At 32.7% G+C, this 16595-nt stretch overlaps 2 protein-coding genes and 1 long non-coding RNA gene across 4 annotated transcripts; all 3 read right to left on the minus strand.

The window, feature by feature from the left end:
- On the minus strand, window positions 1-1872 carry LOC146941710 (U-box domain-containing protein 25-like). Its single transcript, XM_085755520.1, has 2 exons — window positions 1208-1872; window positions 1-886 (listed from the first exon to the last, which is right to left on the minus strand). The coding sequence occupies exons 1-2, from the start codon at window positions 1344-1346 to the stop codon at window positions 129-131; spliced, it is 897 nt and encodes a 298-aa protein (XP_085611646.1). The 5' UTR covers window positions 1347-1872; the 3' UTR covers window positions 1-128.
- A 6609-nt stretch (window positions 1873-8481) lies between these two features.
- LOC146941711 (uncharacterized) lies at window positions 8482-11347 on the minus strand. 2 transcript variants are annotated; one of them, XR_015032471.1, is made up of 4 exons: window positions 10966-11347; window positions 9819-10185; window positions 9610-9725; window positions 8482-9405 (listed from the first exon to the last, which is right to left on the minus strand). It is a non-coding gene; the product is annotated as an uncharacterized LOC146941711 (long non-coding RNA). The 2 variants fall into 2 exon arrangements; XR_015032472.1 differs by having other exon boundaries at window positions 9819-10209.
- A 1268-nt stretch (window positions 11348-12615) lies between these two features.
- On the minus strand, window positions 12616-14281 carry LOC146941712 (uncharacterized). Its single transcript, XM_085755522.1, has one exon. It carries the CDS (start codon window positions 14279-14281, stop codon window positions 12842-12844), a length of 1440 nt encoding a protein of 479 aa, XP_085611648.1. The 3' UTR covers window positions 12616-12841.
- Between the last annotated feature and the right edge of the window lie 2314 nt (window positions 14282-16595).

Here is a 16595-nt window from a genome sequence, read left to right on the forward strand (position 1 = left end):
TTCATATAAATTACTTCTTACCAAAGGGCAATGCTGTTTAAAATTCTGATGATATCAATAGATTACAAAGTATTCAAATCAAATACTGATCAATAATACTATTATATTCACAATTTAGTATAATCTATCTAAAGCTGCATTGATTCCTCATTCCACTTGGATCTCAACAACTTGAGCAACATTCTTGCCTTAGTTTTAGTTTTGGTACCACACTGACTCTGCAGAAGAAACAACAACTGACTCAAAACACCAGCTCCAATAGCTACTTCTCTAGCACTCCCAAAATCACTACAAACAATTGAAAGTATCTCAACAGCACTCTCACTACACTCTTGATTACAAACCTTGAAAACCATCTTCACCAAAGTTTCAATACCATTTACATGATTCACCAATGCCTCTTTACCACTCTCTAACACCAAAAGTTTCTTCATTGTTGCCATTGCTAGTGGAGCCAAATTCTTCTGTCCATTTTCACATCTTGAAATATATGTTATGATTCCGTCTATTGCTCCTCCTTTCACTAGACTCTCTTTGTTTGATTCCAATGAACATAATGCTGATAAGGCCTTAATCGCAGCCTCGGAAACCTTATCACAATTTTTGTTAACAAGGACTTGAACAATTTCATGTACTAGTTTTTGTGAGTTTCCTAGTGCTTCACAAACCTCTTCTGTTTGTGCTGTTGCTGTTGAATGATCTATAACAAGACACAAACTAGTCTTAATTGAACTAGTTCCCTTTTCAAATAAAAATATGAACCTTTGCAACTTAGATTCATCTTTGATGATATTTAGAGGATCCAAATTTACAATAGGTAACAATTTAAGGATGCAAGAAAGTGCTATCTCCACAAATTCCATGTGATTTTCTGAGAGTTGAGAATCTGATAAACCAAAAACAAGTTCGAAAAGTAGAGGTAAGAAACTAAGTTGTTGGAAGCAAGATTTTCTGAAAGAGCAATACTCATCAGAAAGAACACTAATTTTCTCAAGTGCTTTAAGCTTGGTTTCTAAAGTAGAATCATGATGAGATTCAAGGGTGTGTTTTAGTGAAGCTAAATAATCAATGGTGGCAGAATTATTACTAGAAGGTTCAAATTGTGCACCAAGTTGAAGCCATTGATCAATCAAATGGCGAAGAGTGTGATTAGGAACAAAAGATAAATCATGAAGCTTCTGCATTGTTACAGGACATGTAAAATTACCTGCAGAAATCCATTTCTCTATGCTTGATCTATCATAGGTTTGGCCAGTGGTTAAAGTCACTGGATCTTCCAACAAATCAAGACTTATAGGGCATCTAAACAAGTGAGGGATAGTGATTTCAGTTTGAGCTTTGTTCATGGAAAGAAACTCTCAAGATTCCAAACACCAAAAAAGATGAAAATAGTTGTGTAAAAAACAAAGTCTTTTTTGGTGAATCTAATCTTAACTAATCTAATGGAACTTGAAATGAAAGTGGGTTTTTTTAAGGTAGCTTAAAGTTTGGAACTTTAGGTGTAGCCAATACAAAACAAGCATTTTTGAGACACTAGCATTAATGCTATAAAGATGGTGTCAGAAAGTTGCAAACTTTTTTTTTATTTTTTTTGCCTCCTTTGGTTATAAGAGTTGATACTTGAGAGAGGAGAAGAAGCAATGACAAAGAGTGGAAACTAGAAAGTGGGAAAATGAAGTGATTGGTAGAGAAAATTTATAAAGTTGGGAAGTTACTAAAATTCCATATTGGATTATGGGAATTGGGAAGTTTATTCAAAACTGCAGTTTTTTTCTGACAGAAAAGAGTGTGTAGAAAGAGAGGAAGGATAAAAAGTGTAATTTTAGTTGGAAAAAACAGGAAAGAACACCCCACATCTAGAGGTGTAGGAATGAGAACTTTATCACAACATAATATTAAATAGGGTTAAATATGTTTTTGATCCCTATAAATATACCAACTTTTCGTTTTAGTCCCTCTAAAATTTTCCTTCAACTTTTAGTCCTCCAAAAATTTTCCATCTTCACTTTTGGTCCCTCTTTTAAAGTAAACTCATATGTAGAATTTATATTTTTGAATAAAATTTTGCAGAAAAATTAATAATATTATAAGAATCTCTCCCAAAAAAATTTAGAATTTTTTAACAAAACATGAATTTAATATGAATTTTTATATATTTTATGGTTAAAAATTCATATTAAATTTATGTTTTGTTAAAAAATTCTAATTTTTTTTGGAAAATATTTTTACAATATTCTACACATTTCTGCACAATTTCATTAAAAAAATACTATAATTAACTTAAAAATAGGGACCAAAAGTAGTGATTGAAAATTTTATAGGGACTAAAAGTTGAAGGAAAATTTTAGAGGGACTAAAACGAAAAGTTGGTATATTTAAAGGGACCAAAAACATATTTAACCCTATTAAATAATTGTGGAAATGGTCCCCAACATACCCCATACCAGTCCAGTCAAAACTGACCCACCAAAAAGAAAAAATTAATATTGTTAATGTCCTTCAACTTTGAATTCAACAACTGTACCAAATTGAAGAAGCAAGAAAACCGTGGCATTTCTTCCAACCATGTTATTAGTGCGAAATATCTAATTTTATAGCAGATAAAATTTTATGTTATGGAATTTGCTTGACCGTCTTTAGCGAGATCATGTTATCGTTTGAATATGTGATCTTATATAAAGAGTTTAAGTTCAGTTTTAATCGGATCAATGAAATGTTTACGAGAAAACTGAGACATTTGTTTTCTTTTGTTTTACTTATTCTATGTTCTTTATGCTGTTTACTATTGCTACTGTCACTGTGTTCAATAGAGGAATGAGCTGAATTTAACGGTCCTCATAAGGCTAGTGAGTGGAGACATAATAATACAAGAAAAGAAACCACTGGATGACAAAGAATATTCTATATCTTATTGATTTTATTCTCTCTCTCTCTCTCTCTCTCTCTCTCTCTCTCTCTCTCTCTCTCTCTTGCTTTCCTGAATTTCACAGTGCAGTTAAAATGAATGAACATTATTTTCAACGGTCAATTTTGTGATAATAGCAAGTGCCACACTTATGAGCCCTAATGATATCCTAACAGACCTTCAAAAAAAGCTTATTGCACATTGTCAAATTATTAACTCAAATCATTTCAATTCACCTCAAATTGCTTTGCATTTTCGTCCTTTCCCCATTATGTTATTAGCAAGATTCAAAAAGAAAGAAAATGTTAAAAGGTACTCCCTCCGTTTCAAAATGAGTGTCGCTTTAGGTGTTTACACACATATTAAGAAATGCAATGATTAAGAGAAAGAGAATGGTTATTTTACCAAATTATCCTTATTAACTATTGGTTAGTTTTAAAAGTAATACTTTGGAAGTAGTGTACAAAGTATTAATTGGAGGGTACAATTGAAAAGAAAAAGTTATTATTGCATTGGAAACTGAAAGCGACACTCATTTTGAAACAAATTTTTTTGGCTAAAGCGACACTCATTTTGAAACGGAGGGAGTAGCTTCTAAGAGAATGATTTGCTTTTTCATTCTTTTGGATATTGAAAAGTATGCACTTTTAATGAAATAGTCAAAGTTTTACTATAAAATCAAATTATAATGATAATGTATGATTTTAACAGGCAACTAATACATGTGAAAATATACTGTTTGAGACAATCAATTATAAATAATCTGTCTTCAAAGTTTTAGTGATAGTCTCTCAACTTAATTATAACTTAAGACCGAATGGTGTAAAGATTGGTTTAAGGTTTAAGGGACTGTTTAGAATTTAACCATAGTTAGAATGATAATAATTAAATATTTTTTTAAAGTGGTAGACGTTGACTTTGAGCAACTCTGAGATAAATTACTCTACTTAATTATAAATGAATAGTGTTATGAAGAAAAAAAACTTTTGCGATCGTTGAAGCTTTTAATGCTCACTACTTCTTAATTTTTACATAGTTTTAATTCACTTCGAACATTTATTTTGTTATTTTTGCCTTCTTTCTTTTGACAATATTACTTATTTAATAAAGTTTTTTTCGACAAAAACTTATTTAATATAAATTTATAATAATGTAAAACCTAATTATGAGTTATAGTAACAATTTTTTTTGAAGGGATAGTAACATTTTTTTTTTTGAAGGAAGGGATAGTAACATTTTTATGATTGCCTAAAAAACATTATTTTGATAAAATTTGTTATTATAGTAACCTTCTATTTACTTAATGCATTATAAACCCAAAGGTTTACCGAAATATAGTGGAATTTGAATAACTTTGCAGAGTAAGTGGAAGATAGCAGAATTTGAGTATATCCACTTGCAAGAGAATAACCATGTGCAATGAAGGAATCTTTAAACAAATTATCAATATCAATATCTTGAGTCAAAAAAGATCGAATCATCAATCATCTCGAGCTTTGCTCCTCTAACTAACTCATGTGTATTTCGAGTTTTTGACTGGCCAAACTTTTTTTTCCACCACTATAGCCATTTTGTCAAAATTATACGGCTCTTCCCAGCATCCTCAAAACACTTCATATAGTACACTTTTTTTTCTTCTATTTTTATACCGTCCATTGTGCACAAGTTGAATAGTATATAGTCATCATTCTATAAATACAACTCAGTTGGTAACGATGAGAACAATAATATGTATGGATCAGAGTTTGAACTTTGAATTTTCTATTTTTCCACATTTAAGATGTGTGAATCCATCAACTACTTGACGGCAGTATAAATTTTTTAGCGTAACTAACTGCAATTGCAATTTAAAATCAAATGCTCTCCCTCTATTTTCTTTGTTATTTTCTTCTAATCAGTAAGGGGGGGATGTAGTGTTGGTTAAGTAGTGCTTTATTATTCTGCATATCTCTGTCAAGTGGGTAGGCAAAGACAAATAAACCAGCTTACAAAAATGTTCCCTTAAGAACAGGTAAGTTTGGCAACAAGGAGAAATAGGAATAGGGAAAGTGACCAAACAACTAATTGACAAAAAGATAGCCACCAAAAATACTTTATAGTAAAGATTAGTGTAAAAGAATTCAACCTTTGAACCCTATTTTGTTTGCTATTGAGACATAAGATAAAACTAGTAATTTTTGTTTAATTAATGTTAATAATAACCTATCAACTTTTAACTAAACTATTTCTTGTGAATTTAAATATATTAAAATTATGTATTTTCAAGGTAAATTTTTAAGGTATTTACCTTAAAGTTTAGTTTGGTAACGGTAACAAAATTCATTTAACATTTGATTTGATTTTTAAATAAATCAATATAAAAATATGACATGATATTGAATAATTGAATATGACGAGTACATACTCAATTAAATTTCATGAGTATAATTATTGATTAAACTTTACTTACTTTACAACCGAACTCGGAATCACTAGGGCTTACTTCTAATACAAACCGAAATATTAACACCAAAAAAAAAAAAATTATGGGTACCATTATGTTAACCTAATTAATAATATAAATCAGTGCCTTAAAAACCTAAAATAAAGGCACCTATTGTTTTCTTAAAGCATAATAATAGACTCCACAATTTAGATACTTAATAATTAATTATACAAGCATGATATTTGGACCTTTTATTTTTGCCTACATTCATTTAACATTATATTTTATCTCTATTGCTATTTTTTTTATTACATAATCAAATTATTGTTCCTGAAATATCAATCTTTTTATATCTTTCTCTCTAAAGGGAATCATCAATGCCCGTGTAAGTAGCCGAGCAAGGGATCATCACTATAGGCGATATCGTTTTCCTAATATGCATTTTTTTGTTATAAATGCATAGTTCATACACCGTAATAAGAATATTTAATCAATTAAACAAGCTTATTTCACATTTTTATATCCTTTTACCTCTCTACCTTTATCTTTACTTTTTGTATGGAAAAAGATTCATGAACACCCCTTTTCATACCACTCCTCCATACACCTCCTAGCTGACAGGTATTTTTGTAATATCAAAAAAGAAAAATCTTTTAAACCAGTTCTTCAAAAAACCAGTTTAAAAAGTCTAAAACAAAAACACAGCAACAGAAGGAAAAAACACAACAACATTCTTTCTCTTTCCCTTCTCTCATCTCTATCCCCACATATCACTCACCAGCGCCGCCGCCCCCATTCTCAAGCCTTCTCCGTCCTCTTGCTCGCGCCTCCAACCCACTCTCACACCCGTCTCCGACCCTAACACCACCACAATCACCACCTCTTCTCTTCAAAACGATTTGAATGCAACACAACCTCACCGCCTCCTCTTCTTCTTCACAACCGCCGTCCTCGTCAATATTGTCATTGTCTCTTGAAATCTGTTCAGATCTAAAAACTACGGCGTCGACAACCCGACCTCCCGCCGCCGCGTCCCTCACTCCCTCCGCCGACATCTCCTTCAAATCTAACAGACATTTAGATTCGCTTTTAAAACAATCACTGTTTCTGCTTAGATTCGGCTCCGACGTCGATGAGAGAGTAACGGTGGTGAGAGATGATTTCTTTGAATTTGGGTAGATCTGAGAGGAGGATGAGGAAGAGGAACAGTTTCACTCTGCCCCCACCTCCGTCGCGTCCTCTTTGAATTTTGAATGCAGGCAAAAAAATGGTTACGCCTTTGACAAATTATGGTTATATTGTTCGTTTATTTGGTTATTTGTAACTTACATATGCAAAAAAAAAAAAATCAATTCAAGCCAATTGTCACTGAGACATTATAATTTATGAAAAAATAGTGGTCACGTATATGTAAAAATGTGGTCATACAGACCATATATTTGGCTAGTTTTTCTTTCCCAGGTGTAAATAATATCGTTTTAGGCGAATCGAACGCATGATCTCATTTGATCACTGCACTAAAAGCATTTCCAACCATAAATAACCTGTTTTACAATCGGCAAGTTTATCACGCCTAAGGACGGACAAGTTCTAATTTATGAAAAAATAGTGGTCACGTATTTGTAAAAATGTGGTCATACATACCATATATTTGGCTAGTTTTTCTTTCCCAAATGTAAATAATATCGTTTTAGGCGAATCAAACGCATGATCTCATTTGATCACTGCTGATGACATGCTGTCATTACGTAATTTTTAGGACTTATTGTGACATTTTGATAGAGTTCGCATGCAACTTATACTGTTCTGGAGTGCAAAAAGCTGAAATATTGAAGTCTGTTTGAAGCAAATCGCACCACGCCAATTTCCAGCCTTGCCGCGATTTCAGAAGCAAAATTACAACATCCCTGTTTGAGGGAAATCGCGGCACGCCAATATACAAGGCGCGGCGCGATTTTGATGGGTCAGGCCCATGACTTCTATAAATACTGCACTAAATCTGAAGAACAATGGTTACGATTTTGGAGAGCAAAGTGCGATTTTGAGACATCGGAGACGGCTAGAAGGGCGATTTCTTCAACCTTTTACCAATTCATGTATGTTTTATTTCAATCATTGATTATGCTATTTGTAAACTCGATTATGAGTAGCTAAATCTCTTAGAGATTAGATCCGAGATGAATCTTTGTAACCCTAATTGACACATGTTGCTGTGAAACTCTATTTTGTTTATGAATTCAATTCTAGTTTATTCAATTCAATTGTTCTTAATGCTTTTTATATCCTGATCAAATATAAATATGATTTAGTGAGAATGAATAACTACTGACCATAGCTTTCAACTTAGACCTAATTGAATTGTTCTGATAAACAGGGTTAGTCTAGGAATAGATAATCATTTGTTAGTGATAATAGGTTAACGTTCGGTAAAACCTTCAAGAATTATTAGACCACCCAAGGGATTGGGGGCTGTAGTTTGAGAAGAGGGTCCTAACTCAAGGGATTGATTAGGGCTATTTTGTTAATCATCGTAAATTAGAAGAAGATTCATAACAAATAGGTGCGGTATACCAATTAGGGGAACTTAGAGGATTCGAAGGATCTGATCTCATCTCTCTCCATATTTTCTTAATCAAATCTATTTTCTTTTATTTGATTTCATAAAATCAAACCAAATCTACTGCCTAGTGGCAAAAACAAAATAAACTTTTATACATCCTATTTGTATAACGCGATTAAATTATTGAAGTTAAAAACAATCCTCGTGTGATCGATATTTTTACTACTTCGATAGTAATTGGTACACTTGCCAATCGTCTATCAACTGCACTAAAAGCATTTCCAACCATAAATAACCTGTTTTACAATCGGCAAGTTTATCACACCTAAAAACGGACAAGTTTATGAAAAAATAGTGGTCACGCATGTGTAAAAATGTGGTCATACAGACCATATATTTGGCTAGTTTATATTTCCCAGATGTAATAATTTCGTTTTAGGCGAATCGAACGCATAATCTCATTTGATCACTGCACTAAAAGCATTTCCAACCATAAATAACATGTTTTACAATCGGCAAGTTTATCACGCCTAAAGACGGACAAGTTCTAATTTATGAAAAAATAGTGGTCACGTATTTGTGAAAATGTGGTCACACAAAACATATTCATATTCATACTCTGTCAATATCTATCTTAAGAACCATAAAACTATACATAGTGCGATTAGAAGGAATAGTACATTACAAGCTTAGTGAGTATCATACTATAGTATTGTTCAAGAAAGTTAGTAAAAGAAGGAATAGTACATTACAAGCTTAAAAGAGCATAAAAAAATTTACATTAAATTTTGATTACGCCACTACACTATTTTTATTCTTCCTCGTATCACTCTTCACCCAAGGTGTTCCAAGAACCCCGCTCTTGACACGATTTCTTGACTTGTCTTTTATTCGAGTGAACACAGTTGATGCTTGGTGATCTTCATCATCTGATACATTTGATGATCTTCATCATGTGGATACCCGAACCTTTGCTTGGTATTATATTGTAGAATTCACAAGCTTCACATTTGGTATTCTTGCACCCATCTTGTTCAAGTTATCATCAATTTTCTTTGGCATGTTAGCCTGTTAAAAATCCAGCCATAAAAGGCCATCGTACTCTGGCCAAACAGATGAATCACAACACCAACCATATACTCTAGCCAATTAACTCTCTCCCAAGCTCAATATGACAACATTAGAGGCCATCATTTCAACACTAACACCTGCATAACAGTCCCACAATACAACACCAGAAACTGAACCAGAACACAAGCTTACGATGAAAAAAAATTGGCTGCACTATAGTGAAGATTGAGCAGCTTGAATTGATAAATAGAGAGATGTGAAAGCAATAATAGGTGAAGCAAATAACGAGAATTTTACAACGGTTTAACACAAGCCTTAAACCATGTGATCAGAGTCAATTCAGACTTAATTCAAGCTATGGATTCACTTCAATGCCGAGTCTAACAAATTCGGATCACGCAAATGTGTCCATCACAATACTTTTTTCAATTAACTTGCACATCCCTGCAGAATCAATAGCAAGACATGTGTATAAATCATGTATTCATTACCTTGGAAAACAAATTATGAAAGCAAACGAACATTTGTATAAAGTATGTATTCACTTGAAAATATTACCTCTCTCACATTCTTACTTAAATTAAATGTGTGAAAAGATCCGATTCATGAAAATGAAAAGTTTCTATGCAACAGGTGCATGCATCTCACCTGTATGTTTCATCCAATACACTACGAATTTCCTCTTTGAAATGATGAACCCAGCCTTTCAAGGCTGTCAATCATATAGAGACGGACATATATATCCAGAGGATAAACTGTCGGAACTGAATATTTTAAAAAGAAAAGAAAGATTAAATTAATGCACAAAAGGTTGGTAGCTGAAATAAGTTTGGAGAAATGTAAGTCTGAAATCATACCAGCACACCCAAACTTTGATAATACTGATTGAAGGTAACTAAGATAGTCAGCATTGTTTAAGTGCTGAAAAATAACTGCTGATGTAGCAGGTGAATTAAAGAAAGATCCATTCTTTTCTTTGATACTTCATGATTGTATTGAAGTCCAATGAGTTCAACATTCCTTCGGATACATACACTAGATGTGCTCTCCACCCTACTGAATTACTTTCAAAGCCTCTATATTAAATCAAATGCACCAGAAATAGGTCAGTTTGGTGATTTTCTATTTTATGTTTTAAACCTGTAGTTCCTCCTTGCAAGTTAACCTATTGTGACATCTAGAAGCTGACCATTGCAGATCCATTCCAAGTTAACCTTTCATAATCTAAGGGATAATCCAAGTTAAAAGCTGTTCCGGAAGAAACAGGGTAAAGAGAAAGAAAAGAAACCATCAAATTAAATTCAACTTAGTATTTGACACGTCTAACAAACAACAAAGAACAATGAATGTTCACAATTGTGGCAGATAACTTGTAATCAACTAAGAATATTTTATCACTACTTTAGATTTTAACATTGCTAAGAATATACATAAATAATACTAACACTTGCTTGAATCCAGGGGTGTGCAAAAATGTGGTTAACTGAAACCATATCACTAAGCTGAACCAAACTGAACCATTTTAATGGTTGAGTGGTTCATGAACTGAACCACAAATTTAAACCAATTCAATAAGACACAATTCCACCAAATAAAAATCACCAATTCCATCAAATTACAAGACACAGTTTCAGAAATAACTCAACACTGGAACAACATAATTTTACTAATTTTTTAGGCTAAACAGAAAAATTAATTTTTCACTAATTTCACACTTGCAGGAACTTATTCTTCAATTTTTCACAAATTTTGCATCAATTACACAATAATAAAAATAAAAACAGGATTAAACACAAACAAAAAAAAATTGAGTTATTCTAGATTGAATACAGCACAACACAGATAATGAACAAAATTGAACAGAATCAGAACAAAATCGAAGAAGTTTGTAACAACAACACAGATAATGAACAAAATCGAAGAGGTGTGTAACAGCAACACAAATAATGAACAGAATCGAAACAGAATCCAAAAATTGAAAGGGAAGAAGAAGTAGGTTTATACCTGAACAATCTGAAGAAGTGTGTAACAACAACAACAACTTATGAAATCTGGAGATTATGCGGTTCTTTTCATTGTGCGAGAGAGATATGAAGAAGTAGGTTCAATTGATGCTTTGTTGTTTTCATAATAGATGGATGGAGTAAGAAATTTGGGGATTTAGGTTTTCAAAGATGAAAGAGAAAGCTACTGAGTTGAATAGAGAAAGAACACGTTTTGCCAACATATATCACATTTGTTTTACTATTACTGACGGATTTTGTGTATTACTGACGGTGGCTGGTGACGAAGGTGGTGGTTGCCGACGAGAAAGAAAGAGGGAGTGGTGGTGGTTAAGGACTGTGGTGGTGAGATAGAGAGAAGTGAGAGAGATCTGTTTGGAGATGAAAAGAGAATGGTTGTGTGATGAAATTTCTAAAATGTCCCTTGCCACATGTCATTTTTTTATGTGGGTGTAGGAGTGGTATTGCCACCTATGGTGGTATACCTATCAGGACTCTTTTTGTATTTCTTAGCATAGCTCAAAAAACCCAAAAACAAATGTATGTGGCACTAAACTAGAGAAGTTAGGGATTCCACAATTGAGAGAAAGAGTTCCTTCCTCAGCATCAATCGCTGGAAGCAAAGGGAATCACAATTGAGGAAACTCAGCTAGACCTTGGCTAAGTTCTTGCTCCATTAACAAATTTGACACGCTTAGTGAGACAATGCAATCTTTACCACTAAAAAATTCAATTCCCCAGGTCAAGACTAGTTTGGCCCATGCACCAGAGGTATGTGAAAAGTCTTTTCAATATGCATCAACCATCATCATCATCAACAACCAAAAGGTTAATCCAGCCTCAACCAAATGAGCCTTCATGAATGTTGGGAATGCCAACATATGTGGATTCTCCTAGCATTGATGACGTACAACCTGTTAAAACACTTGAGACTCTAGTAGTAATGACAACATCTTTCATTAGACAACAGATTGACATGTGGATACATGACATCATGTATCAAGTCTCAAAACACCTTGCTGACATTGTTAAACTCATGATTCACAATGAGGTTCAACAAGCTAATGAGTTAGAGGTTGTACAAATTATGGTGACAATTCAATCACCAATACCCCACAAGGGGTACAAGGGAACCAAAATCTGGAAGATGTTGTTAATCAAAGCCAGACGATTATCACATCGATAGGACTTCGTAGGTTCAGCTGATTCCCATACACAATTACCTTCTACTCCTTATTCACATCCTAGTATTTCACCGAATGATAGAGTGAGTGTTAGATAAAGTGTTCATAACACTCCTCTTGCTTTTATTGTTATAATATATGTTTTGTTTTAAGATATTGAAATGGAGGGAGTTTTTAGATTTTTTTAAAGAATAAGCTACATATTAAAACTAAAAAAAACTGTCCTCCCATACTACTTTGATTTATATCGGATCAAGAACCAACGCAATTGGATGATAGGAAAACAAAACAATTTTATTTACATTGCTTTTTCTTCAAAATGGATTGAATTTATTATGTGAAGACTAGACTATGAACAAGCAAAAAAATTGAGCCGATACAGTTGTTCTATATTTTGATTGAAGGCAACAAAAACAATAGTAAAAGAGTTTATTTTAGAGGTTGTTTATGTTATTATATTAATAAACTTTTTTTTTTTTTTTAAGCAAAAAGAGGTGCAGATGGTGAACCAACTGCAACACTCTAGAAATATATAGATAATGAGATGCAAGAACAAAAGGAGAAGGGGGACATAAACCAAAACCTTCTCAAACAAAGAAAAAGCAAAACAAGAAAAATAAAGCAAGAAAGAAAAAAAAAAAAAGCACCAAAAGAAAGCAAGGAGAGAAACAAAACCCACATATGGAACTCAAATCAATTCGGAGGTCTGCCCCTAGACCGAGTGTTAAGAACCTGAAAATGTTTCTGCACCTTTTTTTTCTTAGACTTAGACACCTCAATAAAAGGCTCTTCTTCAGCAACAGAACGGTTCTTCAAGTAGTTGATAGCTGCCTCTCTTTCTTCCTCGTCAGTATAAACCCGAGGCACACTTGCACAAGCATCATTGCCTTTCAAAAATGGTCGTAAAATCTCCAAGTCATGAGCAATGTTAGGATTTAAAACCTCTTTAGAAACCATGACATTGGAAGAACCTAAACCATACCAAGATGGGGGCTCTTGATTATAGTCTAAGTCTGTCACAGCGTCACTCCAAGAACCAACGATGCGCATATCAGGAAATTCGATGATTTGTTGGTCTGCACCTTGTGTTTCAGTCACACCTTCAACAGGTGATGATTGAACCTGAATTGCCTCAACGGAAGTGCTAGAATATAGTTCTTCCTCAAGGTTTATAACATCACCCACCAGCACATTAGTTGTTACTTCCTTAGACCTCATTATGTCACGAATAATAGGATCTTCATCAGCCACAATATTACTACAGCCTTGCACATGCCTTTTAGGGACATTCTTAACAAGATTATCTTTAGTGGACATCTTTTCACGAGCAATTTTGTTGGCAGGATCTTTTTTACAATGATCCGTTGAATGACCAATAGAATTACAAGTGAAACAAAAGTATGGAGGATTCTCATACTCAATCTCAATGTCAAAAGCAAAATTATCTCTTTCAACACACAAAGTATCAGGGATAAATCCAGTAAAATTGATATCTACTAGAACACGAGCATAATGACCAAATGAATTGTTTCTAGTATTCTCATCAATTATTATAGGCGTACCAATAGCCCCAGCAATCTCAAAAAGGATTCTATCTTGCCAATATTCCAGTGGAAGATAATGAAATCGTACCCATACCTGACTATTGGATTGAGTCTGATAAGAGGGATTAAAATCCGGAGACCAACGCGATAAGCGTAGCACTCCCGGCTTCAAGTTCCAAGCGCCATTCGACCAGACACTTCTAAGATCATCAGCGGATGAGAAGCGAAATTCAAAAAAACCCCTATTCATAGGAATCATCCTCCATTGGTCAAGATGTTTCCACAAATGCGAGAGTTTAGTGTGTAAGTCTTTAGATGATAAAGGCTTATCCCCTTTAGACAACACTAATCTACCATGGAGGTAATTGTTGCAGTTAGCTAGACGAGATTGATAAACATCCTCCGAAATTTTGATTGAAAGGGAATTACCTTTCAAACAAGGTTTCGGGAGATCAGACAAAGGAACCGTGACTTTGTTTAGAAGAGCCTGTGCAAAACTTCGAGATGAAACAGACTTCTGCGGAGGCTTAGGCGTATGCGAGACCAAGCAAGGCCAAGGACATACGAATTTCGCCGTAAGAGCAGACATCTTCAATTTAATAAACTTTAAATTGAATCAACTAGTGCATTGTTATGTAAATCTTTGAAGGGTTAATCTGTGTTTACCCCCTGTAATTTGGGTGAGTTCCGGTTTTCCTCCCTGTAAAAAATTTTGTTAAAATTCAGACCCTGTAATTTGAAGATTCCGTCGAAAACCCCCTGGTCGAATCTGGCACACGTCAGGTGCTGATGTGGCGTGCCACGTCACCTTTTTATGATGATGTGGCACGCTGACTGTATAATTATTTTATTTTTTATATTGTACACGTGGCATTTTTTATTTTTTTAATTAATTTTTTTTTTTAAAAAAAAATGAAAAAAATTCTGAAAAAAATAAAAAAATACCGAAAAATTAATAAAAATGAAAACAAAAATCTGAAAAATTTTAAAAATAAAAAATAAAATCTGGAAAAATTAAAAAAAATGAAAACATTCGGGAAAAAATTAATAAATTTCGAAAAATTCATATTTCCAGATTTTTTTCAATACCGGAAAAATGAAAAAAATTCTTTTTTTTTCAGAAAGTACTTGTCTTTCAACGGTATAACATGATTTATATACCGATGTCAATCAATATACATTGTATCCTGTTATTTGGACATGATTTTTATAAATATGATTAATCTTGAAAATTTTGAAAATGATCAATTTTGAAATTTTTGAAAAAAGATTAATCAGCTCTTTGGGACTGGTTGTTTCTTTTCAAAAATGTCCTCAATTTTCAATACAAATAAAACATGTAATACATCGTAAATATTAAAAAAAATTCCAGATTGTTTTTATTTTTCGAAAAAGAAGTTTTTCAAATTTTCTCAACAAAAAAAAATCTTGAAAATATTATTATTTTTAAAAATCTGTGTACAAATTTATTTAAAAATTTAGGAAAATTCAGATTTTTTTTCAATTTTTTTTACGATGTGTTACAAATTTGAGAATATTTTCTAATATTTAAAAATTGAGGATAAAAACAATCTGGAAATTATTTGTATTGAAAATTGAGGACATTTTTGAAAAGTACTTTCTGAAAAAAATGAATTTTTTTCATTTTTCCGGTATTGAAAAAAAATCTGGAAATATGAATTTTTCGAAATTTATTAATTTTTTCCATAATGTTTTCATTTTTTAATTTTTCCAGATTTTATTTTTTATTTTTAAAATTTTCCAGATTTTTTTTTCATTTTTATTAATTTTTTCGGTATTTTTTCTTTTTTTTTTTGTTAAAATTTTTTTCCGTTTTTTTTAGAATTTTTTTTTAAAAAATAATTTTTTAATTAGAAAAAATATTTTTTAAATTAAAATAATATTTTTTTAATTAAAATAATATTTTTTTAATACAAAAATAAACAATGCCACGTGTACAATATAAAAAATAAAATAATTATACAGTCAGCGTGTCACGTCATCATAAAAAGGTGACGTGGCACGCCACATCAGCACCTGGCGTGTGCCAGATTCGACCAGGGGGGTTTTCGACGGAATCTTCAAATTACAGGGTCTGAATTTTAACAAAATTTTTTACAGGGGGAAAACCGGAACTCGCCCAAATTACAGGGGGGTAAACACATATTAACCCATCTTTGAAAGATTATTTTTGTCTTTATGTTAATTTCTCAACAATGAAATGCATCATATTAAAATTTAAAATAAAATGCATCATATGAAAATTATCATAGGATTATTATTTTCTTGAGAGACTAAGTCGAGTATTACAATTTTCTTTGAAGAACTAGCCTCTCTTGATCATGAAGCTCGCACTTCCCCTACAAGCTCCACAAGCAACAAAGCAATTTATACTTGAACACAAAATCCAAAGTCTCGGAAGGGTCGTTACTTTTTCCACTTTATGAGTTTCTCGCATGTCCTATTCAAACTCAATCCGAAATGTTTTAACGTGCTTTGAAGGTTTTTATAGAGTATTTATGCCGTTCGGATCATACAATCCAAACTCCATAGGACGCGCAAGAAATCAATAGAGTAGGAAAAGGAGTGTTCTCAGAACTGTGCTAATTAAGCCCAAATTAAAATGCTGTTTTGGCCCATGTGGGTGGAAAAGAAGTAGTTTCATGTTGTGTTTCAAGCCATATTATTGAGCAACATGTGCTTAATCAAGTCAATAATTGCTAGTATTGCATCTACTCCTAAACCTTAAGCACAACCTCCTAGATACAATTTTTTTTTTGAAAAATTCTAGATATGATATTGATCATGAGAGTGGTTTCCTTATTATGAAGGACTGTATAATGGTGTTTTTCATGTTATTATATGTAAAAGTTAGTTAAACTATACAAGTGATATGTTTTGGT

The sequence above is a fragment of the Medicago sativa genome, chromosome 3 (genome assembly GCF_051527215.1).
Source record: "Medicago sativa cultivar Bolivia chromosome 3, Bolivia_mono, whole genome shotgun sequence".
Taxonomy (NCBI): domain Eukaryota; kingdom Viridiplantae; phylum Streptophyta; class Magnoliopsida; order Fabales; family Fabaceae; genus Medicago; species Medicago sativa.

Coding starts and splice junctions, on each gene's coding strand:
- LOC146941710 (XM_085755520.1), bottom strand. CDS start 1,346: ATGAACAAAGCTCAAACTGAAATCACTATCCCTCACTTGTTTAGATGC. Junction 887..1,207: donor AGAGAAATGGATTTCTGCAG/GTAATTTTACAT, acceptor TTGGTTTATCAG/ATTCTCAACTCTCAGAAAAT.
- LOC146941712 (XM_085755522.1), bottom strand. CDS start 14,281: ATGTCTGCTCTTACGGCGAAATTCGTATGTCCTTGGCCTTGCTTGGTC.